Below are 26,193 nucleotides of genomic sequence, written 5' to 3' on the forward strand. Positions count from 1 at the left end.
GCACAGGCTGCTTACAGAGATGCCAAGCCATGACAGGCTGGTCAGTGGGAATGTGACAGTATCCGCCCTTGCAAAATATTCGACCCTTGCAAAATTGTAAACTGGGGGAAGGGGGAAAGAAGGTGGGAATAATCATTGCTGTTATTGTGACAACTCAGTAACGGGGGGACGGTGACCGCTGGCCCTTGGGGCTGCAGGAGGAACCCGACCCTTTGTCGGAGGGTGTGGGTGCCTTGGCACTGTACCGCCCCGGAAGGGGAGGCCTAGGCCGCGGCTGGAGCAAGGGGCCAGGCCTGACTTTCCCCTGGGAACGCGGGGAGGGGCCGTACGCGGGGCGCCGCGCTGCGCCGGCCCCGGAGCGGGCGCAGGGACACGCCGGGCGCGCTGCCGGTCGGCCTGTCTCCGCGTTCGGCGTCGCGCGGCCGGCGGGGAGGGGACGGGGACGGGGACGGGGACCCGCGCGGGCGGCCATGACCCAGGCCGAGAAAGGCGAAGCGGAGAACGGGAAAGACAAAGAGCGGGACAAGGAGCGGGAGCAGCGCGGGGCCAAGCGGCCCATCGTCCCCGCCGCCGTGCCCGAGTCCCTGCAGGAGGTGAGCCCCGGCGGGCAGGTTAGACCGCCCGGCCCAGCGCCCTGCGGCAACTTCCCCAGCGCGGGTCGGCCCCGCCCCCTGCCCTCGGGTCCTCCCCCCCCCCAACCCTCTCTCCCCTCGGGGCGCGGGTCCCCTCGTCTGCCAGCCCCCTCTGCTTTCGGGGTGCAGGTCCCCTCCTCCCCCAGCCCCATCTCCCCTCGGGGTTCCCTCCAGCCCCTTCTTCTCTCAGGCGGCCCCCCAACACTGCACGTCACTCAGCTGTCTGGCCACCTCCGTCTCTCCCCGGCAGGCTGTTCCTTTCTCCTCTCGGCTTCTCGCTCCTATGCCTTTGCTGCCCCCGGCGCGCCCCCCGCTTGCTGCACGAGCAGCTCTCTCCTTTCTCCTCGCATTGCCCCTTCCCCGCTGCACGGGTGCTCCGCCTTGTGCTGGCTCTTTGTGCCTCCTTCCCCGTGGCGGCTGCACTCGCATTCTCCGCAGGGAAGACCCCTGAGACGGAAGGGAAGGGGCTGCCCTATGAATCCAAAGAGATTCCCTGTTGCCCTCTCTGGTGAACCCTGTGCTAGTTGGTTGTTTTCCCCTTCACAAAGACTTTCCTCCCCTGTGGGATCGTGGCAGGCCTCTCTCTTTCTATGGTACATGGGGTACTTCAAAATATGTGCTGGGGACATCCTCAGAACTGTGCAATTGGCATTGCCGAACTTATCTAGGACTAAATCTGGAGCAAACATCAGTTATAAGCATTAGTTGTGGAGTGGTTTTGAGATATTAAAAGTTTAGCATCTGCCTGCATTACACACACTTTGGCATCCGGAGACAAAATTTTCTCAGTGTGAAGCATTTTGTGAGTATCCCTGCTGGCTGTCTTTTTCCACCCCAGACTTGCATTTCAGTGGTTTTGTATGTATATATAGCACTTTGAAATCCTTTGGGATAAAAGGCACTACTTTATAATGTACATTTAGTAGCACTTCATTTGTAGAGGGTGGCATCTCAGGGAGAAGTGACTGTAAACTCAAGAAGATATTAGGCAATTATAGGCAGACGTGGACTACACTTATGGACGTGCATGTAATATACTACTGTGTATTTCAACGTTTCCAGCAAATACAAAGCAACTTCATTGTTGTGATACATCCTGGATCAACAACTCTGAGAATTGGGAGAGCCACTGACACACTTCCTGTTGGTACTCCCCATATCATTGCAAGAAGACAGAAACATCAAGGACAGCCTGTGTACAAAGATAGTTGGCTCCTAAGAGATGGACTCAATGTAAGTGCCATGTTAAATTTTAGAAATTGTAACAATTCAAGGCCAGCTAAAACTATTTCCATTTTTTTCATTTTACTTTTGGTTGTGAATTGTGGGTTTCGTATTTTCCATGTTGTTAAATTCAAACATACTTTTCCGAAGAAACACCAAAGTATGGTTGTTTAAAACTAATATCAAAAGAATGAAAGAAAAGACAATTCAGTAAAAATTGTGACTAAACAACAAAGAAAATATATTAATAGGCATTTAGGTGAACTTGTTATTACTGGTGGTCAAGGTTACCGTTGGTATAAGCAGGTGCCATTCCACTGAAGTTAACAGAATTGCACAGTTTATGCTGTTTGAGCACCTCTGCTTGTTCTGAGCACATTAAATGAAAGAATCATATGCACACTTTAACAGATCTTCCTATTTGCTCCCATCACACTTTACATTCATATTTTGGGAATGGTGATTGGAGTGGAATAAAGTTAAAATCTGATGACTTCATTTGCAGCATATTCATTCAAAATGAAGTTTGTAATTTATTTAATACATTACACTGTATAATCTTTTCTAAGAATATGATTGAACAAGCAAATTTAGTTTAAATAATTTAAATGTACACAGTAATGTTTATAATTTGAGTCTTTAATGTAAATTAATTCACCAAATTAGCATCTTAAATATTTTTAAATTTTATTTTCTGAACAGAGTATTACTTAAACATGTTACACCTATCATTTTATATTTGTAGAATTTAATAGACAATGTCACTGAGCTCCATGGAATTGGACCCAGTCCAGTATCCATTAAAGTTAATGGAAAGACTCTGATTGACTCAAGTTGTGTGTTAGGGCTCGTGAAACAAATGTGTGTTTTCCAAAAGTCAGTGTACATTCACCATACTTGCATTCTCATCATCTCTTGTCATTTAATCACTGTAGGGATCTCACATAGTTTACTGACTGTCAGCTTTAGTATTCATTATACAGAGTTGTATACTTTACCTGTATTTTGAAAGAGAGCTTTTTATGCTGTATGTGTTTGTTTTTTGTTTAGAAACCTGAAAGTACCGAGCAAAGACAAAATGGCCTTAAAATGGTGGACCAAGCAATATGGTCCAAAAAGATGTCAAATGGTGCAAGGCGTATACCAGTGTCACCTGATCAGGTAATTCATTCAGAATAGTTTGTTAAATTGTTCTGTTATACAGTAGTTCAATTTGATATCTTCTAAAGAGTAAAAGGAGAGCAGTTCATCCAACAATAAGCAGCAGATGTTCCTTGGCCATACTGAAGAGGAAAGTGCATTCTCAAAATGGGCCTTCAGTATATTTTTCCACTTATGCATAAAAGATGATTGGCAAAATATTTCCTAATAATGCATGACTTAATTTACATTACAGTCTCGATCATACAATAGACAGATGCGGCCGGCTATTCTAGATCACAGCTCTGGGAACAAATGGACAAATACATCCCATCATCCTGAGTATCTGGTAGGAGAAGAGGTAGGAGTTCATTATCCCCTTGAAACAAGGTGCTGGTATTGTCCTTTAATGCAAATATTTAAATTCACAATTTGATATAATATGTATCAAACGGCAAGTTATCCTAAATATTCAAACAGTAGATAATGATGAAATCTCTAGCTGGGGGAGGGATCCTCCCAAGGAGGCTACATGACCATTTAGTGTCATTTAGCATGACATGAAAATTCCCTAACCTGGAAAAAGTGCTTATTTGTTAATTAGAGTAAACTGTAGTTCTTTTAAGAATCCTTTTCCTCCATTGTTTTTCCCTCATACAAATAAAACATCAATGATTAACACAAGAAACTTTTTAGTTAGATGTTAATAAAAGCAATAGGTCAAATCCTCAGCTAGTGTGTAAATTAGCATTTCTTCATTGACTAAATTAAACTGTCCCATTGTGTATAATGTGCAGAAAAGGCAAGAAATCGGTGACTGGATCAGCACAAGGCACCATATGCTGCATAATTTGTTCATTGGTTACTTCAGTGCTTCAGAGTGTTTGGTTTTTTTAAGCAGTCTTTTTCTCTCTGGTCTGGTTTAATACTTGAAATTTGTTACCAACCACTCCATGGGGTTACTTCTATTATTATGTGTATTCAGATTTCTAGCTTCAGATCTTTAACTACTTACCCATTTTTTTCCTATTCTGTATTGGATTGTCCAATCATGCTCCCATTGCTGTAGTTGGAAAGGCCTTTCCATTTGAGAAGAAGTTACTTTTAAAAGTATTGCAGTAGTGTATAGGGGCCCCAATCCTGGATCAGGGCCACATTGTGCACTCTGTGTGTGCAATCTGTTGTATCTGCTAATGAACAGAACAAATTGTTAGCGTTAATTATTAACCTTTCTTTCTCTTTTCTCTTCAGGCGCTATATGTTAATCCTTTAGATTGTTATAATATTCATTGGCCTATCCGAAGAGGACAGTTAAACCTTCACCCGGGGCCTGGCGGCTCCCTTACTGCAGTACTAGCAGATCTTGAAGTTATCTGGTCGCACGTAATACAAAAATATTTGGAAATACCACTGAAAGACTTAAAGGTGAGCTCGTGGTGACTTTCAGTTCAGCTGACTAAGTTTGTACTACACCCACATCTGAAACCTCTTATTTTAGCTCCATCTCTTGCATTGTCTGGAGGGTTCCAGGGGGTATCAACTGAAGAGCCACCTATCTTACTCTTGTCGCTGACAGTGTTGCCTCTCAATCTTTCAGTAAATTTTGTCCCCCAGCATGCATTGCTCCCATGGATTTTACTTGGAGTTGTGTGCACTTATCTGAGGGCAGCATTTGGTACTGAAACTTTAAAAGTAAGTTGGATCGTCTTTGAACATTCAAATTCATAAAATATTTCACTTCATTGTTCTGTCTTCATAGGCTGATTAGAGTTTTTAAGGGACTGAGGTCTAGAATCAGAGTCTAAGGCCAGAAGGAAACACCAGATCATCTACTCTGACCTGCATATCACAGGCCACCAACAGCACACCCAGTCTAAACCTGCTTAATTTTTCTTATTGAGCAGGTAGCTTTTCTTGTGTCTGCCATGTCTATTACATGAAATGTTTTTAAACATTTCTTGAGCTCCTGTAAATACAGACATTTGATACCACATTGAACTGAATTTTTAAATGATGAAAATAAATGTTTTCTTACATTACCACTGTCTCTCCAGTCGTTCTGCTTCTTCTCAGTGCCTTTACATCTGTATTTTTTCAGTAGCGTACCATGGGGCATCTAGCATTCTAGCATATATAAAGGAATTGTTTTGAACTCTACATTGATTTGAAAGCTGCCCGTAATTTGCTTTTGTCTTCAGTATTACAGATGCATTTTACTAATACCAGACATCTATAATAAACAGCATGTGAAAGAACTGGTACATATGATCCTAATGAAGATGGGCTTTTCAGGTAAAAGTGAATAAGTGAGCATTTAATATTCATTTGTATAGCTTAAAGATTTTTTTTTTAAAGGCATCTGATTTCTGAGCCAGACCCACTTTCTATTCTGAGACTGGCACCCCTTGCTTCTTGCCAGTCACTATTGCAACTCTTGTCTCTTTTGGCAGGGCTAACTAGTAAGCCAGCATTATGGCAAGTTACTCATGCTCTTTGTTTACTTGTTAAAAGACCAAACTTATCACTTCAGGTGAGGCTTGCTCCCGACCATCTTACACAAAGTAAATCATAAAGCAGCTCTTGAAATGGGATACAGACGCCCCCCAACTTACACAATCGTTCCATTCCGGAAAGCCTTGCATAACTTGAATTTTGCATAAGTCGGAAATGTATATCCGTACGTTACGCAAAAATTTCCGCAACTCGAAAATCCTATTTCTCACTTATGGAACTTTTTCCGTAAGTGCGAATTTGCATAAATCGGGTCTTGCATAACCCAGGCAGCATCTGTATCTTGCATGGTAACAGACTGATGTCTGAAGCCTCATTGCCTTCTTATTACTGTTGCATTTTAGTGATGGGTTTAAGTGTCCGTGCAAAGAATGCTGAGATCCTTCAAGGTTTGAAAAAAAGGGTCTATATAAATGCAAGGTGTTATTCTCCTTTTCATTGATGGATCGTACAAAAGGAGTATCTGGATGACCTAAATATTTACACTCGAAGCAGGAGAAGATTTTTTTTTTTAAAATACTTATAGAGTAAAGTACATTGATTTTTGAACTGTTGAATTGTTTTCTGTTCAATGTTTTTCCCCCCTAGTTTGAAAGTCCCTTCTTTTTACAGGAAATAAGGAAATGTAATTCCTTCCAGTTCATAAAGCTAACAAACTTTCCGTGTAATGTAATGATTTTTTTTTTTTTTTGAAAGTCCAAGACTCACTTTGTGTCATATTGTGTTTTGTTTAGAGGGTCACCATAGCACTGACAGTGTAACTTGATGTATGAACAGAGTGCGTAAGTTTAAACTTATCAAACAGTCCTTGCAGGAGCCAGAAAGTCCACTTCTGTGTTAGGCACTTAAAGCTCTTAAATAGATTTGAAAGCTCAAAAGAGAGGCTTAGAAAGTGGAAACAAATAAGTTTTACAATAATTTACATACTAAATGATAACATGAGGTTAATTGCAAGCCATTAGAGCATATCTACCCTTGTGAGCCTTTTATGTTTAATATCCTTTATTGTTGAGCATTCTCACAGCAACAAATAGTTTCCTCTTCCTTGCTAGACACCAGTAGTATGAACTTGCTTAGCCTTTTCTGTAGCCGATAAAGAAAATTCATAAGATAAAAGGAAGGGATTTAAATAGGTGGAAGGAAAACAACCTGCAAAAGGCAGAGCGTCTTAATACATGTATATGAATGAAATTGATTTGCTGCTTTTTTTTTAAGATGAAATAGCCAATTAGGTCCCTTCCTCACTTTACAGGTGTTTTATAACTTATACCTGTAGTTTTTGGTTGGAAGGTCTTACTCTTAGGGGTGCATACCCTAATGAGGAGAATACTACATGTTTAATGGTATGTGGAAAGAAAAAATGTTCGTTCTTTGACAGTAAAGGCTTATGTCTACATTGCTGTGCATACAGGAAAAAGTAACAACATACAAGAGGCTGGGAGAGACATTTATTCAATTCTTCTAAACTTTCCTCCTGTTCCTCTAAGTCTGTTTGATGACAAAGTTTAAAAAAAATAAAGCCTCCATTTTTAGATTTTGTTTGGCTAAGTCTGACGGATTACACAGTGTACATGAGGGTGCATGAGTATGAAATACTGGAAATTTATAGAAGTTAAAATATTATCAGCTCCACTTGAGGGCGCCATTTCCTAAACATTAATTCAGTGTTAAGATGAACTAATTACTGAATAGGAGTACTTGTGGCACCTTAGAGACTAACCAGTTTATTTGAGCATGAGCTTTCGTGAGCTACAGCTCACTTCATCGGATGCATAGCATATCGTGGAAACTGCAGAAGACATTATATACACACAGAGACCATGAAACAAAACTTCCTCCCACCCCACTGTCCTGCTGCTAACAGCTTATCTAAAGTGATCATCAAGGAAGGCCATTTCCAGCACAAATCCAGGTATTCTCACCCTTTCCCCCCCCCCCCCCCCGAGTTTGTATGTGTGTCTGTGTGTGTGGGGGGGGGGGAAAGGGTGAGAATACCTGGATTTGTGCTGGAAATGGCCTTCCTTGATGATCTCTTTAGATAAGCTGTTAGCAGCAGGACAGTGGGGTGGGAGGAAGTTTTGTTTCATGGTCTCTGTGTGTATATAATGTCTTCTGCAGTTTCCACGATATGCTATGCATCCGATGAAGTGAGCTGTAGCTCACGAAAGCTCATGCTCAAATAAACTGGTTAGTCTCTAAGGTGCCACAAGTACTCCTTTTCTTTTTTCTTTTTACGAATACAGACTAACACGGCTGTTACTCTGAAACCTGTAATTACTGAATGTAACTACTAAACTCCGTGTCTTCTATTTAAAAGACCTACATTTAAAATTAGTCAAAAGAAAAGGAGTACTTGTGTGTCACAAGTACTCCTTTTCTTTTTGCGAATACAGACTAACACGGCTGTTACTCTGAAACCTTAAAATTAGTCCTTACCTATTGTTCTACAAACTACTTGCCTAAAATGAGCTATTCTCTTCCTTCAGAGTTCAGAAGAAGGGGATTTGAATGGAGTCTTTGTTTAGTACTCTTCAAGTGAAAGTGTACGGCTGGGATGTAAACATGAAAAATGTGTTTGTGAGGGTTGAAAGTGGGTTGAAGGGGATGCATAGAAGCATGGTATCAAACCTTGTCTATCCATTTAAAGAACTTACTCAAAACGGAAATGATCAGATTAAAATCAAAAATGCAAGAAAAATGTCTTCCTTGTGTGACAAAGAGGCCCATTAGTGGCTCACTACTTTGTGTCAGGTTTCAGAGTAGCAGCCGTGTTAGTCTGTATTCGTCACAAAAGCGTATGCTCAAATAAATTGGTTAGTCTCTAAGGTGCCACAAGTACTCCTTTTCTTTTTACTTTGTGTCAGCAACTCTTGTCAGGCCTGACATACTCAGTATATACCAACTCACTGTTGTCATAATCTGTGTCTAAAAGGTATCATAGAATATCAGAGTTGGAAGGGACCTCAGGAGGTCATCTAGTCCAAGCCCCTGCTCAAAGCAGGACCAATCTCCAATTTTTGCCCCAGATCCCTACATGGCCCCCTCAAGGATTGAACTCACAACCCTGGGTTTAGCTGGCCAGTGCTCAAACCGCTGAGCTATCCCGCCCCCCTCGTGAGGTGTATGCGGGCTGGTAACATGCTGGTTGTAAGAGTTGTTAAATACACTCTAGAATTATGTTCTTAAAATGTGTTTGCCAAGCAATGCATAAATCTTGTCAGTCTTAAACAAAGGAATGCATATTTGGTATGTCTTAAACAAAGGTATGTCTGACCAGCCTGATCCTCAGGAAGGGACAAGGAAGGTACGTTTACATACAAGATAAACATAGCCATCAAATTAGCAAGTGGGTTAGGTAGCCTTTTAACTCTCACAATGAGAGGAAAAGACTGCAAAAATTAACAGCTCCCTGGTGGACACAGCAAGCTGAGTCCCCAGCATGGCTTCTTGCCTCCTGAAGCAAGGTCATTGAATTTTGGAAAATATAAGCAAGGACAAAAAGCCATTTTAGCATCCATCACTTGAGGGAGTGAAGGGGCCAGAGTTCGTGAAATCACAGAACTTTGGTCTATCAGGTAAGAGGGCTGAAGTCTCTGGAATCTGAGTGTAGGTGAGAAAACTGCTTAGGCAAAGATTGTAACTTACTGAAATTAAGTTTGTTTTAGAAGCATATTTCTACTTTTGTTCATTTGTAACCATTTCTATCCTTATTCCTTCTATTTGATGTCACTTAAACCTATGAATTTGTTAGCAAATGTTTTATAAACCAGTGCAGTGCTTTGATTGAAATAAGTTTCTCAAACCCCAGTTAAAGTAATGAGCTGCTGTTTACTTTCTTTTTAAAGGAGCAGAAAACTTAACTTCTGTGACTGTTCCAGGAGAGGTGGACACCACAGGACAGACAGTTTTGAGGAAATTCGGGGTTGGGGGAATGTTGGGCTCACCTTGCAAAAAGTAACTGGGCAGTGGAAGCCAAGGTGTGACCTGCATGCTTGTAGGCTGGCTGTTGGTGTCAGGGCTGTGAACCCCAGCAGCATAGCATTTAAGGCACTCAGAGTTGCAGGGCAGTTGGTGACATGACTCCTTAATGGTCTGGGTTGAACCTCAAAGTGTCACAGCCTGCTACTGGTAATTGAAGCCCTTTAATACCCACTACAAAATTAAGGTTAATGTTAGGTCCAGATTTTTTCCTAAACCCATAAAAGCAAGGAAACTTTCAGTGTAGACTTCCACTTCACCCTTAATTTATCTTTCCTAAAGGCTTAAAATATCTCTTCACCAATGGGAAGATAAAAACTTTTCCTGGCAAATGTGGCTATTTTTGCACAATTTAAACTTTCAATACAGGATCAGGATCTCAGTGTTATATATTTTAAAAATGTACTACACAAAAACTAAGTATTTACTTTAAATGTCTGGAGCTTGGTTTAAAACCAGACTTAATCTTCCTCTCATATTTTTAGGTATAGTGGTCCATCAGGAGTCTGTCTGTGCTACTTTTGGAAGTGGCTTAGGTAGTGCGTGTATCGTAGATGTAGGGGATCAGAAGACAAGTGTTTGCTGTGTAGAGGATGGCGTTTCACACCGTAACACCCGGTAACTTTTTCTTTATGAGCAAAATTACTACAAAACCACTAATGAGGGTGGGGTGTAGATGTTTTATCTTACATTACTTGTTTTTAAAGTAAGAAGGATTTATTAATAGATATACATAAGGGCAACACTGTATTAATGTAGTTAATTGTTTTTTGGTTTAATACTTATGACTTTCACAACAGGAGCATCCCATTCTACTATATGATCCATATTGGAGAGTTTTTGCTCCTGTAAAGAGAGCAGGAGCTGGCCCTACGTGCCATGTAAACTGTGTGGAAGTCATGAGCACAGTATTGTACATGTTCATTTTTAGGCTGATACATAATGTTAGCTTTGGGCTCGATGAATAAATTAATGTTCATTTGTTACTTTCTCTTTGTTTTAGGTTGTGCCTTGCATATGGTGGGTCTGATGTATCGAGGTGTTTTTACTGGCTTATGCAGCGAGCTGGGTTTCCTTACAGGGATTGCCAGTTAGCTAATAAAATGGACTGCCTTCTCCTTCAGCACTTAAAAGAGACATTTTGTCATTTAGACCAGGTGGGGAAAAAGTCTTAAGCTTAAGTTGTTGATTCTACATGACGGTTTTTGGAACAATGATTATCTTGTCTTCCTGAGTTGGGTGAGGATTTGCTTGTGCATTATTAGTAATTAATTAATTAATTCCCCGTTAGTATAAAGCAGTGGTCCCCAACCTTTTTGTGGGAATAGCACATTCCTATTCCCAACAGACTGTGGTGGGCGCCAAACACCCCGCCGCCAAGAAGCGGCAACGGAAAGAAGCCTTGCCACTGAAATGCCGCCGAGAAATGGCAGTGCTTCTCGGCGGCATTTTGGCAGGCGGTTCTCAGGTGGCCGCGCTCAGCGGCGGCATTTCGGTGGCATGGTGTCCTGCAGGCGCACACAACTTCCCTGGCGGGTGCTATTGCACCCACGGGCACCACGATGGGGACCTCTGGTATAAAGTATACTTAAAAGGCTTCTAATGTTAGTATCCAGTTGTAGCATCAAATGACCTTGCTATATTTGTGCATAAAACATTTCATCGTCCTATAACCATGATACCAGGCAGTTAGTACATGAACTCTTGCATTTAGATACAAAATATTTGCGCACATACATCTCTAAAGGTGTTTGCCATTTCAACATTTAAGAAATCAACAAAAGTTTAAAACACTTCCAACTCCACATGTTTTTCCTGGAGTTCAAAAACACAAGCAGAGATTTTCCTTTGAAAGGAAGGTGTTGGTATAGCCACTTTACAATTTAGATTTATGGTCTGATAACACACACTACATTCTTTTTTCACACTTTGGCCTGTACTTAAAACATGCATGTCTGACATGGTTTGTTGTTTTGATATTTGCTTGTCCTTGAGAGATGGAAGCAGAAACCTTCTGGAATTTCTTTGATTAGCTTTAATATTTTGTAACATAACTAACTAAACATATTCATTGTTATGTTTCCAAACATCCTGGCTATCATGTACTTGAAGCTATGTCTTAATTTTCAGTAAAGGTGCAAACAAGTTTGTAATGTCCTAATTAAAAATAAGTTAAAATTTTATTAATATAATTTTTGCATCAGTATTGAGGTCTCCCCCCCAGCAAGCTTCTTGCTGAGCTCCTTCCATGTGGTTCAGTTAATCCTCTGGGTTGTTGAGTCACGTAGTTCCCATTTTAGGCCTCGGTCCTACAACAGGATCTGCTAACATGGATTCCACTACCCAAGCACAGCCATGTTGACTTCAGTGGGAATCTGCATGCAGAAGAGGCTGCATTAGCAGATCCTGTTGCAGGACAAAGGCTTTGGAAAACAGGAAATACAAACAAAATTCAGATTCATAAGTGAATTTCATTATTTGTTTGTCTTGATGAATACAAGTAAAAAGCTTTGAGATAGGAATCTTAGACTGTACAGAATTGATTACCTTTTTGCCATATTCCATTAAAAATAGGATATTTCTGGATTGCAAGACCATGAGTTTCAGATTCGTCATCCAGACTCTCCAGCCTTATTATACCAGTTCCGGTTAGGGGATGAAAAACTACAGGTAAATTCAAAATGTGTGTGCACAACAATAGAACCTTGTGATGAAGTCAGTCTGGATGGGTGCAAGAGGGTACTTAAAGGTCACTATATTAGCCCTAGAATGTTAAAGGCCCTTTTTCCTATAAACTGAGAAAGGGTTACATCAGGTCAAATTAGGGACACCTGAATCCACTTAAACACGCTCTGAGGCCTTAAAAACCCCTCCTCTGGGGAGAGCAAAGGAGGACACACACACACACACCCAGTGGCAGCAGGGGAATAGGCTATTCCAGGGTGAGAGGCTGTGTTCCTTCCCATAGGGGAAACAGCCAAACCTGAATGCCTGCTAGGGGAAGGATTGACACCCCAGGGCAACCAACCAGATGATCCCTTGCCCCAGCGAGGGGGGCAGCGAAAGGTACCCCTCTGGGGTTTTTGTTCAGGAGACTGTTTCCTTTTGTTTGGTGGAGGATCACCCCTTAGGCCGACTCTCAGACCTATCCTGAAAATATGATCAAGGGAGCATAGAAGGGGGATGACAAACCCTGGCTGAGTGGGGCTGATTACCCCAGGCCCACCATCACGAGAGGGGGAAACACTAAGTCTGGCAAGAGAAAAGAGGTGCCTTGCCACAACTTTAAGAATGGCCATTCTGGGTCAGACCAATGGTCCATCTAACCTAGCATGCTGTCTTCTGACAGTGGCCAATGCCAAGTGCCCCAGAGGGAATGAACAGAACAGGTAATCACCAAGTGATCCATCCCCTGACGCCCATACCCAGCTTGTGGCAAAAATGTACGGAGGATGCATATCTGTCACTACCCTCCCACAGCATATGCCCCATTGCCCAGTACTCCATGGAATGTCTTACTAAGCTGCCTCACATTTTAATGGATGTACCCTACAGAGGTTGTATGCTTTACCCGTACTTAAGGGCACTTTGTTAAAAGCTGTTAAAATCAATTTGCTGTAGATAGGAGCATCTCTGATACGTCACTGGTGACCACCTCATTACCTCTCTGTCTTGTGGCTAATACCAATTAAGTATCTGACATGCCTCCTATCTGTGGTCCTACCTCCTATACTTGATGAGTGGTGATATATACGGTTTTTTTCATCTCTCACTACTATGACTTTTTGTAATACACTTGTAATGCTGATGAACACTAGTTGACAGTCTGATACCATTTAACATATATATAATGTGCGTGTGTACTTGTTTTTTTTTTTAATGGTTTACAACTTCATTTTTTAAAGAAAACTCAGTTACTTCTCCCTGTTAAAAGGCTATTTGAAACAAAGTAGTAATCTGTTGATTCTGAGGCATGAGACACTTTACAATTGTAAATTCAGTAAAAAATTATTAGGCTTTATTTTAAAAAGAATATTTGTTAATGGACAAACATTGAACTTCAAAAATATTTGTTTAAACAGAAGATTGTATTAAACTTTTTCATCTTTTACTACCCAGGCTCCAATGGCTCTGTTTTATCCAGCAACTTTTGGAATTGTTGGGCAGAAAATGACATCTTTGCAACACAGGTCACAAGGTGACCCAGAGGATCCTCATGATGAACATTATCTATTAGCTACCCAAAGTAAACAAGAGCAGGTGTGTTAATGTTTAGTTTTCACAGAAAACTACCATTTACCTAGGAAAAAGAAAAGGAGTACTTGTGGCACCTTAGAGACTAACAAATTTATTTGAGCATAAGCTTTCGTGAGCTACAGCTCACTTCATCGGATGCATTCAGTGGAAAATACAGTGGGGAGATTTATATACATAGAGAACATGAAACAATGGGTGTTACCATACACACTGTAACGAGAGTTATCAGGTAAGGTGAGCTATTACCAGCAGGAGAGCTGGGGGGAAAAAACCTTTTGTAGTGATAATCAAGGTGGGCCATTTCCAGCAGTTGACAAGAACATCTGAGGAACAGTGCGTGGGGGGGAGGGGAAAAGGGGGGAATAAACATAATTACTACCTGTGTGTGTTTCACTCACAATTGAAAAGCAGCCATCTCTTAAGTTGAGAGATGGCAGTTGTTCTGTGTCCAAAGCATTAAAGAACAGGTTTTAGGCAGGGAAGTGAAGAATAACTTGTCCACTAGAAAAAACAGAGGCAGCTTACATAGGCCAAAATGTAATTGCCCATCTTAGAATTTACCCAGAACACTGAAGCTAACACAGTTTTGCAGAAATTGCCATGGAGTTTTCACCAACTACACCTAGTCAGGATCTCTGCCTCATCTCATCTGAAAGGCAGCACCTTCAGCATGCTTTGTAATAATTGTAGAAGGTTAATTTTGTAATTATGTGCTAAATGTCACTCTTGGCCTGAGTAGTGGAGACATTCAGCACGTTTTCGTAGTAAATGAAATCTCTCATAATTAGCATTTTTTTCACAAAGACTTATTAAAAAAACCTGTTTACAGTGAATTATAAATAATTTTAAATAATTATACAGCACTTGGAGCACTTCATAAATATTAAGTAATGGGAATAATTAAAAATGTACACAAATCCTTTAACTACTATAAAACTTATGGGCTAAAAAAAATTAACTGATTTGTAACAGGCAAATGTATAGGATTTTGTATCAATTTAAGGCGAATCTACAGAGTTTTTGTACTGTTAAGACTATATGGGTTTAGAAAATGTAGTGAGAATAATGGCTTGTCTACACTTGAAACGCTACAGCGGCATAGCAGCAGCACTGCAGTATAGACACTATCTACGCTAACAGGAGGGGTTCTCCTGTCAATGTAGGTAATCCACCTTCCTGAGAGGCATTAGCGAGGTCAACAGGAGAATTCATCCATGAACCAGGCACTGTCTACATGGGGCCTTAGGTCTGTTTAACTATGTCACATAGTGACCTAGTTTTCTAGTGTAGACCAGGTCTAAATTAAACTGATATAAGCACCTCTTATACAAGTATAACTGTATCCACACTAAGGGGTTATACTGTTTTAACTATGTGTAGACAAGCCCATAGATAAAACTTCTGTATTTGTGGAAACTACGTTATGACTTTATGCTATGATACCCATTTGAAATGTTTGATGGACTTCGAAAATGATTTTTTTTAAAAGTCGTGGTTTAGAATAATATTTGTATGGGGTGGAAATGCAACATTCAACAGTTCTTTTCAGCAAGCTAAAGAGAAGCAAAAGAACAATTAGTGCTATATTATTTGTCATTAGAACGCTGTTCCATGCCAAAGCAACCTGCAAGGATTTGAAATGAATTTTTTTAATTAATAAAATTAACTTACCAATTTATTATTTTGTTTTTAAGTCTGCAAAAGCTACAGCTGATAGGAAGTCCATGTCCAAGCCTGGTGGATTTGAGGGAGACTTGCGTGGCCAGTCCTCAGACATTTCAGAGAGGATGTATCCACAAGAAGTGGAACTGGGATCCTCTCAGAGTGATTGTATAATAGCTGGAAATGAATCTGAGGAACCCCTAGCAGCACACATGTCCAGGAAAACCGCTATATCCCAGTTTGAAGGCAAAGCACTAGGCCTTGACAAAGCCATTCTTCATAGTATTGACTGCTGTGGTAAGAACTATATTTGCATAATACTGTCATTAGAGCCCAATCACTTGGTCCAGATTCATACCAAATTCCGACATCTTTCATTACCTTACAGAAACTAGAATTCTCTCCTTTAGCTCTGTCGTCTAGAAAATAAAGAATTCATCCATCTAGTCTAGTCATGTCTTCTAGAAAATAAAGTGCTGTACGGTCTCTCATTTCCAGTGCTTTATGAAAGCCCATTTTTGTTAAATATCTTCATGCTTTTAGTAACTGAGAAATGTCTGCTTCTGCAATAACTTTCACTCATCCTAACTACTTTGACTTTTATGCAGTTCTTCATAATCCAAGTTTAGGTAGTATTAGCGATTCATTTATTTATATATATATATAATGATCTATCATATCATTCCAGCATCTGATGATACCAAAAAGAAGATGTATAGTTCTATCCTAGTAGTGGGAGGAGGTCTGATGTTTCATAAAGCTCAGGAATTTCTTCAGCACCGAATTCTCAACAAAATGCCTCCTTCTTTCAGAAGAGTTGTTGAAAATGTAGAAGTCATTACAAGACCTAAGGTATGATGTTAATGAAGCTGAATTAATGAACTATTCATAGACTATTTGGAATCTAAAGGTTTAAAAATCTATTATTTCAGAACTATCACAGTTTAGTTACATTCCTTATGGGAGACCTGAGATCAGATTGTTTTTCAGATCACTATACTATGAGCTACCACTACAGATATATGTATCTGGAGGTAGAATGGTTAGTTATAGTAGCCTTACAATTGATAGATTAGCGCTAATTACTTCTTTCAGAATAAGAAACATAACCAACAGCTAGTAAAGTTAGTTTTAGGAAAAGGGACTTGGAGTGGCCATGAGAAATATGGTAAAAGATAACTAATCCTGTCTACTTGTCAGTAACATGAGTTAACATTAGCAAAGAAGGAAGAGTAAGAAATATAAGAGGATGCATAGTATTGTGTGTAAATAATATTTGGCATTAATCAGCTAAATTTCTAAAACAAACTCTAAGTATTCCCTTTTTCATTAGTTTTACTAGCGAGGGTTGATTTTCCTTGTTGACATACTGTAAAATCAGTGACTTCCAAGTTCCTTAATAAATTAAACATGGTGAAAATATTTAGGTTTATCACACAAAAACATTTGGAGAAATTGTTGGCCTGATTTTTCAAAGGTGCTGAGTGAACTTCCATTACATTAAATGGGAGCTGCCCGTATTTAGTACCTCTGAAAATCAGATCCGTAATTTTTATGCAATCCTTGTTCTTAATTTTAGGATATGGATCCACGCTTGATTGCATGGAAAGGAGGTGCAGTTTTGGCCTGCCTGGATACAACCCAGGAGCTATGGATCTATCAGCGAGAATGGCAACGCTTTGGTGTCCGGATGTTACGTGAGAGAGCTGCATTTGTGTGGTAATCTAACGAGATTATAGTGGAACCTCAATTAACTGAATATTACTTTTCAAAATTGTCCTGTTGTCCGAAGAAAGCTCATTTCCCCTGCTTGTGGTTTGAGACTTTTTTTTTTAAAAATATGCTAGTTTTTGGCTGAGGTTTTTCAGAAGAGCCTGAATTAGGTGCCAAAATCCTATTGAGTCAAAAGGGAAGTAAGTGCCTAAAATGCATGGGCACCTTTAAAAATCCCAAGTTTTTGGCTTTTTACATACAGATTTCTGTGCATATGGGTGCTCCTGCTTTATCCAAATAAATTATAAACAGTTAGGTCACAAGTCAAACTTAGTGTATAAAATACTAAAGTGGCATACAGACAGACATGCATTTGTAAATAAGTAACATTATACTGAATGATTTGGTCTTAACTTTAGAAGCAGTAAGTCTAGACCTGGAAGCTTTTAAAGGAAAATTGCAGTGCCTCTCAATAGGACTGATTTAAAATGTAATGGATATGACTCCTTTTCTTAAACATTTTAAACCATTAAGACCAGAACCCTGTGAAAAAGTGAAATTAAGTACCGTTGAGGAATAAAGTAAGTATCTTAACACAGCTTTTTCCTTCTGTATGATCTTCATGAATTTTATTTAATGCAATGTTACTTCTCACACTTCTTTTATTCTTTAGAAAAGAATCCATGTAGAGTTTTTGTCCATATAAATATACAAACTTCTGGTGGTTACAAATACTTTAATTGGACAAGTTTAATGAAAAAAATGGAACAAAATAAATACAAGATATACATATCATCATCCCTGTTAAATGTTTAATAACTACTAAAATGAGTAGCAGCTTACAGCTACTCTTCCTAGTGGTGTGTTTTCTTCCAGAATCAGTGCTAACTTCAAAGAGAGAGACCATTTCTCTATAACAATTGAACTGTGTTTCACCTATTTTCTTGCATGTTTTCACTGTCAGGAAGACTTGTCAACATCCAAAATCACTGACACAGTTTTTGGCTCCTACCCCCTTAAAATATCCCCAAAACACTGCATCTAAGCCAGCACACCAATGTTCAGTGCTATCACAGTACAGGCAGCAGGAGCTCACCTTTGATAGGTAGCCCTTATTCACACAGAAGGATGAAGAAGATCATGAAACTGAAATCCTTCTCATTACTGTCCACTGCATAGATAGGCAAAAAAGCCGTACACTAACTGTAAAAAGTTATCAAATGTTATCTGAAGTGACAGTTTTGAAATCTCCAGCTCACCCACAGTGGTACCACCCTGCTACTGTTAATCCCACCCCACAACTAGTTGATGGCAACATTCAGCATTATGGGGGAGTACGCCCAGACCATTCCTGCACTGCTAGTGCTTTGTGTGTTGTTACTTATCCCACCCTGCCTGTTGTAGCAATCTACTCTAGACTATAAATACAAACCTCATAGGGATACTTCCAGCATTTTAGTGACTACCAAAGAGGCATCTACTTTTTTAAAAACAGAAGAAAATTTTGTTCTTTTTAAGAGCTAATTTTCCTGTCACTGAAAGTTCTCTGGGAAAATGCATTTATGTTAAAACATTGGTGTAATCTTAAACTAAAAGCAGCGAGCTATATCAGTGTGCCATTCCTGTACATTTGTTGCAGGCAGCTGAAGACAGTCTGTCTCTGACTTTTTTTCGTCCCAAGGTACTGGAAGCATAACCAACGAATACCCAATCTGGTATCTTTGTCTGTCCAAGTTAAATATTGTTGCTAGTTTTGCTGTAACAAAAAGGGTCCACAAATCTAACTGTATAAAACAATTATTTAATTTTTTAAAATGTGGTAGCTGAACCGTATTACAGAAAATGTACATATTTACAGAGATCATATTTGATTGATAGACTTCAAATGGGTTCTGTACAATAAACGTTTCATAATTCCACATGGTTATCAGTATCATCAATGGGGCTTGACTTGTACATGTGACAGATGATTTCATGAACCAAACATGGGTATTAATGGCCTATCCAGTTGTTTCCTTCTTGCAGTCAGGGTGGGAAACAAGTGTTGCTTCTTAAATACACTTAAGTTCCTTAGCATTTGAGTGTCAGGAACTCCAGGAAGAGAACTGCTATAACCATTACATAGATGTATTAAGTCCTTTATTTACACTACAAAACTTATTCAGACACAAATTTATCGTATAGGAGTATAATAATCTTTCATAGCATTAACAGTCCAGAGGAGGACATTAAATTTTAGTCCAATTAAATTCAGTAAGTAGATAAAGGGAAAACCCGCTACCATAGGCACAAGATAAATTTAAACAATCATATGCACAAGATAAATTTAAACAATGAAACATAGAAAATTGTAATTTTTCTCCTCTCATCAGAAAGTAATTCAAGATATTTTCCCCTCATGTTTTAATTTACCTATTTTTCTCCTTTTTTAGAATGTGTTTTAAACATAAGACCAAATCATGCCCCAAAGTCTATAGGACCATTAATTTTTAAAAAGTTTGTTTTGTTTTCCAAATACAATATAGTAACAATGATAATTCCATGTCAAACTGACCATACCTAGCTTTTCATTCTATACTCTTTTCCTTAATTTTAAAAACTAGCTTTACAATTAAATGACTAGCTTTAAATATTTCTTCCTAATTTACATAAAGGAGTTTACAATACACTGGTGAATGGGTAGCTACCTCTCCTATGTAGACTTTTATAGCTTCGGTTTCTCTTTACTTTCAGCCTCTTAATTGCAGGATCAGGGCAAAAATCAGTTAAGCATGTTTTATCCAGAATTAATTTCACCCAAGCAAACTCATTTTAAATCCATCAAGTGCCTTACAAAATCATATTCTTCTGCTGCTGAAACCTTGTCTATTGTATTCCTCAGCTTGTTATATATTTGGTGCTAGGTCTCCAGCCACACACTAATTTTGTATTTGTGCCATGGGCCTGCCTATGTGAACTAGAAAGATCTCTACGAAAGATGTCAATGTCCTTCATAAGACAATATTTTGGACAGGTGTTCAGAGCACCTGGGAGAGTGTCTTCTGAATTTATTTCATTGAAAGAAACCACCATGTATTTGTGCAGAGAAGACATATTTTTCATATCGCTGCAGAAGAGGTTAAATGCAAGAGTGAACATACACTCAGAGTTATCTTTGTGGCTGTCTATGCTTTTGTAGCAAACAGTATCACACTCAGTAATGATATAGCTTGAACTGAGGAAAATTATCTTATCTGCAGTTTCTTTCTGAATAGCAAGCCATTGTACTGGGCCTTGATCAGCAATTCTCCTTCTCTGCCACATATCGATAATAACATCACTTTGACAGTGCTTGTGCAGAAATTCAGCAAAAGCCAGGACAGTATGCTGAAAACACACTTCTTTTGGATATATAACCAGTACTTTAACAGGTTGTTGAAGCTCTGCATGATGGAAGAACATTTTCTTTGTATCTGTTAATAAAAAAATATATATACTGTATTGAATTTAAACATTTTTAGCAGCAAATAAAATCAACATTTGAATGACTTCCTAAACTAGGTATGGAGGAGTTATGTACTTGTAAAAAAAAAGATTTATTCCAGAAGGTTCATTTTTAAAAGATTAGATTATGCAAGTCAATCACTAAATCAACCCTCATTTTGACTCCAAACCCTGTCTACTAGGAAACTGCTGACACTGGTTGGCAAATAAGTCAATGCGTCCCCATGAACCAATGCTGAAAGTAGATTGACAAAACAGTTTTTACTAGTACAAGACAGTACACGTTCCATTGTGTCTCAGTCACCTTTCTGTAACAGTGCTGTAAACAGTTTTGTGCCATTTAATGTAAAACTGTGTCCTCACTCTGAAAACTGCAATGTTATTTTCAGAATTCAGTGGTACAGAACTATTTTTATGGCTAACGGAGTTTCTCATTTTGAGGATGTGGTTTAAACTTCTCCCTGACAATGGGTGGAGTCGTTATTTCCAATTCATTGCCATGACTTTTAAAGCAAAGGTGAGAGGAAGTGTAATAAAACATAGTGTGCTGAAATAAAGTGCATGCTACCTATACAGTGAGTATCCAAGAGCTAGTCTAGGAATTTGTGAAGTGGTATAATCTCCAGCTAAGACCAAAGATGTTCAGTTTAGTAAGGACTATACCCCCAATTTTGTTTCTCTGTATTTTAGAAGCATAATTCTAGTAGGTGAAGTGTGGGATGGAAACTAGGAGATCTAAGAGGGAAATTAGCTAAAGAAACTCTCAGTATAGCTGAAGCAGGAAGATTACATGAAAATGGGTGGGTTTGCTGAACTACCAGAGAGCTAAGAGGGAGCATTTGAGGAGAACAAGGCCATCGCAGAGACGTTAAATGGTTTCTTTGCTTCATTCATCACTACAGAGGATGTTGGGGAGATATCTACTCTTTTCAGATAATAAAGATGAGATGCTGTCTAAAACTAAGGGGGTTAGAAGGTGCTCAGCAAACTGAGATGAGCAGCAAAAAATTACCAGGACCTGATAAGCAAATAGTTCTGAGTGAGGAATTATGGGGTAACAAAAAATAGGCACTAGGTACTATATCAGAAGACTGGAGGGTAGTAAAATGTACCTATTTAAAAAAAAAGGTTTCAAGACTTATCCTTGCAATTCCAGACTAGTGACCTTTACTTAAATGTGAGGTAAACTGGTTGAAATATTTAGGGTTATAAAATACCTAGATTAATGTGATAGTATAGGGATAAGACAGTCCTGGCTTCTGTACAGAAAAATTACGGCACGTTAGTAGAATTCTTCATTAAAAAAACCAGTGGATTAAGGAAAGCATCCAGTTGATATAATTTATTTGGACTTCCTAAGAGCTGCTAATAAAGTCCCTCACCAGAGGCAATTAAGGAAAGTAGGTAAGAAGTAAAGAAACTGGTTAAAAATCAAAGCAAAGAGCAGGAATAAATTATCAGTTTTAAACATGGCAAAAAGTTGGGGAATATCAATGTTCCCTAATAGGACTGGTGTTTACTATATTTATTATTCAAGTGGAAAATGATCGGGAGGGTAGGGGACAAAACTTGCTGATGACATTTATTTAGGTTAGTCAAGACTGGCAAAAGCTGTCATGAGTATCAAAGTGAGCTAAAAAAGCTAGGAGAATGGGCAGCACAATAGCTACTGAAAGGCCATGCTGACAATTACAAGGTCATGCCCACTGAAATGAAAAAAATTTAATAGGCATTGTGGGGTACAATTAACTACCACCAAGAGATGGAAGGAAAAAGACTTGGGCATCCTTGGGACAACTCCACAAAAACCTCAAAAAGAACAGGAGTACTTGTGGCACCTAGTTAGTCTCTAAGGTGCCACAAGTACTCCTGTTCTTTTTGCGGATACAGACTAACACGGCTGCTACTCTGAAACAAAAACCTCAGGCTTCTGTTGTGATATATGACAGTCAATGAAACTGAAAGATGACCTGTAAAACTGGCAAAAGGAAATACTTTTTTAACCCACTGAATTATTAACCTGTTTAATTCATTGACACACATTACCACTGAGGCAAGAGAGAGCCTAGTAGCATTAAAAAAAGATTATACTTTTATGTTGATGATGAGAACATCTACAGAAAATCAGAGGTATAAAACCCTTGTGTTTCAGGGCATAAACCAAGCCAGCCACTAATCTTGGGGGTTTAGGAAGAAAGTTCCCTTATGTGCAGGTTATTCTATAAGTGAAGTCTCTTGTACTTTCCTCTCAAGCATCTGGTACTAGGCGCTGTCATAGATGAGATACCGAACTGGAGAAATCACTGGTGTGATCCAGTATGGTGGCTTCTCTAAGTTTATCTTAGCTCTATATGGGTTTTGCTTGAGGCAGTGCTTCTTATAAATGATGTCATCTGAGACTTTTCTACTTCTGGTTTGCACCTAAAACATAAGTCTTCTCTTCCCACCTTGCCATTCTTTTATCTCCTCTAGAGACATGCATACAAAACAAGTAATGAATCTAGTGAGCCCCAGAATTGGGCACAATTTGTGTTTTAGGTAATTTTCAAACTACTGTTGTTGTTGGTTTTTTAATATAAATAATTATAGGATCGAACATTTACCCTGAAATTGACATATAAGTGAAGGGCGGGCTAAGAGTTTCATAAATTAGGGTATAGTAATGCTTGCTTGTTGTGATATTTAAAAGATATGATATATAAATGCACTGCAACACCTTTAATATGAACTGCCTCACTAAAAGGAAACTGAGGCAAAGATCAAAGAACCTTAAAGTACAGCTTTTTCAAAAGAGTGAGTAAAGGTCTTACCACAGTTCCTGAAAAATACTACAGCAGCAATCACACACACAATTACAAATAAAGCAGCAAGGATGAGACACACATATCTTCCAGATGAATCAATTGTGATGGTCCCTAAAAGAGAGAGAACCATAAGTCTTCAATGAGGAGCCTTTTGAATAATTGACTTTAAAGAAAAAAAGGCTTTTGGTTACTTAACAATTGAACTAAGCATTTCCAGGCTGTATACATGAAAAAGAAATTGCACTAAAATATGACTTCCCCACAAAGGTTATGCAGAAATGTTAACACTTGCTGAGGAACTTGAGAAACCCTGTTCTCTACACTGCAGCAGGTGCTACCTTCTTCCCATCCTACTCCCTTAAGTTTCCTTCCATGTCCCTGCCAGAGACTGGCAAATACTTCCTCCTCCCAGCAGACTGACATCCCATGTGTCATTCTGACCTCCCTCTGCTGTTTTGTCAGCACTGATAGTTGTTAACTGGCTTTAATTTATATAGTTTAAATATGCAATGTATTTAGCATGAAAACAAACATTTTGGAAGGAGTGCTGTAAGAGGAAGGATAATGAAAGACAAAGTAGACCAAGGACTTCAAAGGGACTGCCAGAGGTACAGTATATGATCCTAGAGTGCTTATCATCTACTTAGCCTTAACATTAATCCTTCCCATGCTGCCAGATGTTGCCTAGGGTACAAACAAGACTTTCCCATCCTGGGCTATCATGCTGTTTGGCAAAATGGCGATCTTGTGTTTTAATAACTTAACTTTTTTTTTTTAAATCAAGGATAGGTTGTTGGCCTATTGCTCAACCCCCCAACCTTGTGGACCAGTGGATTGCTGTCCATCTGATCTACTACCCTTTGACCTGTCCAGTTTAGGTGGCCCTACCAGGAGTTAAAACTGCTGCCACCACAGCTCTGAGGGGCATTGGAACACAGAAGCCTTTCTACCACGTCAAGCTGCAGTCCCTAGGGAAGGATCGTTAAAGAAGTCTCTGAAATTCACATTTTTCTTTACCAAAGAGTAACTGCTCTAGACTTGAAAGCGTAAGAGACACACAATGGTAGGTCAGTGGACATAGTAAGAGACAGAACAAGCTATAATTCCTACTTCATCTGTTTTGAATACTGATAAATACTCAACTAACCATTACTGTGGTTTTGAACACACATTGTTAGGGTTCCTTTGTGCCTTCGACAATCATATTCACATTTAGCAAAATAAGGAATTATCTAAAGAAAAAAGAAAGTAGAAGAAAAATTCTAATATGCAGACAAATAAATACTTAGTGACAGCTTTATTCCTTCCTGTTTCTTTTATCCTGTTTGGCCCTTTGGTGCCCTATTCTGACTACTGAGTTTCTTAAAGAGACTTTATCGCGTGACAATACAGAAACTTAAAAATACTTTCCTTACTAATAACTTATATGACTAAAACGAAAGAGTAATTTCCTTTTCACTGTTTATTCTGCTGGTTTATCTTGTGCATGACCATACTACTGCAATGCCTAGTTTGCAAACACTAATTGGGAATATTTAAACAATACATTTGTTAAAATTAAATAGTTTTAGAAAGAGTTCCATTGAACCACCTCTTTTCATTTTAGTAATTTCAATAAAACCTAGATTTGTGGCTCAAACTGCCTGTGTCTATTTAAATGATGCACATTGATAACAGGAATAAAGAGCCCAGTATGTGTGTCTTCTCAGGCTAAAAGGCAAAATATAGTACTAGTATATGCTCTTTCTGAAGCTGTACTTAGTAAGAGTCAAGGCTTTTCTATATTCTCTGGTGGTTCTATAACTGGGAAATGCATCTGAGACTTACTGGAGTTGAGGTCAGAGTAAGGTATATAATTGAAAATAGGCTGCTATACCGTCCTATATAAACCTCAATTTGGGTACCAATAGTTTATATGGAACGACATTTTGGGCCCACACTGAAATTAATGGGAAAATGCCTATTGATTTCTATGGTACAGCTTATTATCCTACAACTTATTATGAACTAGACCGTTGTGTATAGAGAACAAGAATACGTGATCCCAACCTTAAATGGACCAATTTAGAATACAGTCATTTGTAGATGTTTTTAAGAATAAATATAAACTCCAGATAATACATTTCCCAGCTTATCTGCTTAACTGCTCTGTACAGTGAAGCAGTTTTAAGGAAATAGAAACCACAGGATTATAGATTCATCTGTTTGTCTTAGTTGTTCGCACATATATCCCCAAAAGGCAAGAATCTGGATCTGAAAAACACCCCAATAATACCAAGACCTCAGTGTAAATATATTAAACACGTTTGTCTTAAGCGTTGTAGCACAGGAGATTTATACTGTGCAGTTTATTTAATCGCTATTAGTAGAAACAAAACTTATGTCCAGTAATCCATGTCCATGAAGTTCATTTAATGCAGTACAAAGGTGAACTCGAAATCAAGAGCTACATGGTATTGCACACAGGTTTACTAGACATTAGTCAGAAACAACATAGTATTTGCATACAATTCATTCATTTTAAAGAAGCTACTTTTCCCATTGCAAATTCAATCAAAATTGAACTTTACCTGTACAGAAATATTGTTGCTTTGATCACTCACTGGTATTCTAACAGAAGTTCTGGTTTCATTGATCTAATGCAGATAGAAACCAACAAGAAAAAAAAAGTTGAAGCAAATGTGTTACACAAAGGAATAATTTAAAAATAATACATAATAAGGGGAAATATATTTAAAATATTGATCAGATTTGTTGACACTATTAAATATAATATACATTTGTTGTTT

The 26,193-nt window shown here is 38.9% G+C and overlaps 2 protein-coding genes across 4 annotated transcripts in view; one reads left to right on the plus strand and one right to left on the minus strand.

The window, feature by feature from the left end:
- The first annotated feature begins 391 nt into the window (after nt 1-391).
- On the plus strand, nt 392-19,005 carry ACTR8 (actin related protein 8). Its single transcript, XM_074957781.1, has 13 exons — nt 392-593; nt 1,695-1,865; nt 2,907-3,017; nt 3,253-3,357; nt 4,248-4,421; nt 5,195-5,288; nt 9,971-10,103; nt 10,489-10,642; nt 12,060-12,155; nt 13,605-13,745; nt 15,437-15,701; nt 16,093-16,256; nt 16,984-19,005. The coding sequence occupies exons 1-13, from the start codon at nt 471-473 to the stop codon at nt 17,125-17,127; spliced, it is 1,875 nt and encodes a 624-aa protein (XP_074813882.1). The 5' UTR covers nt 392-470; the 3' UTR covers nt 17,128-19,005.
- Nucleotides 18,940-26,193, minus strand: part of IL17RB (interleukin 17 receptor B) — a 37,420-nt gene continuing 30,166 nt past the window's right edge. For all 3 annotated transcript variants that reach the window (XM_074957784.1, XM_074957783.1, XM_074957782.1), the window contains 4 exons: nt 25,975-26,040; nt 24,552-24,636; nt 23,411-23,515; nt 18,940-20,569 (listed from right to left, as the gene is read on the minus strand). In XM_074957784.1, the coding sequence (XP_074813885.1) occupies nt 19,995-20,569; nt 23,411-23,515; nt 24,552-24,636; nt 25,975-26,040 (831 nt within the window). In that variant the 3' untranslated portion in view covers nt 18,940-19,994. The remainder of the gene's footprint in view (nt 20,570-23,410; nt 23,516-24,551; nt 24,637-25,974; nt 26,041-26,193) is intronic.

This window comes from Natator depressus, chromosome 7, assembly GCF_965152275.1.
Source record: "Natator depressus isolate rNatDep1 chromosome 7, rNatDep2.hap1, whole genome shotgun sequence".
Classification (NCBI taxonomy): Eukaryota; Metazoa; Chordata; order Testudines; family Cheloniidae; genus Natator; species Natator depressus.

Coding starts and splice junctions, on each gene's coding strand:
- ACTR8 (XM_074957781.1), top strand. CDS start 471: ATGACCCAGGCCGAGAAAGGCGAAGCGGAGAACGGGAAAGACAAAGAG. Junction 4,422..5,194: donor TACCACTGAAAGACTTAAAG/GTGAGCTCGTGG, acceptor TTTTGTCTTCAG/TATTACAGATGCATTTTACT. Junction 15,702..16,092: donor TCATAGTATTGACTGCTGTG/GTAAGAACTATA, acceptor ATATCATTCCAG/CATCTGATGATACCAAAAAG.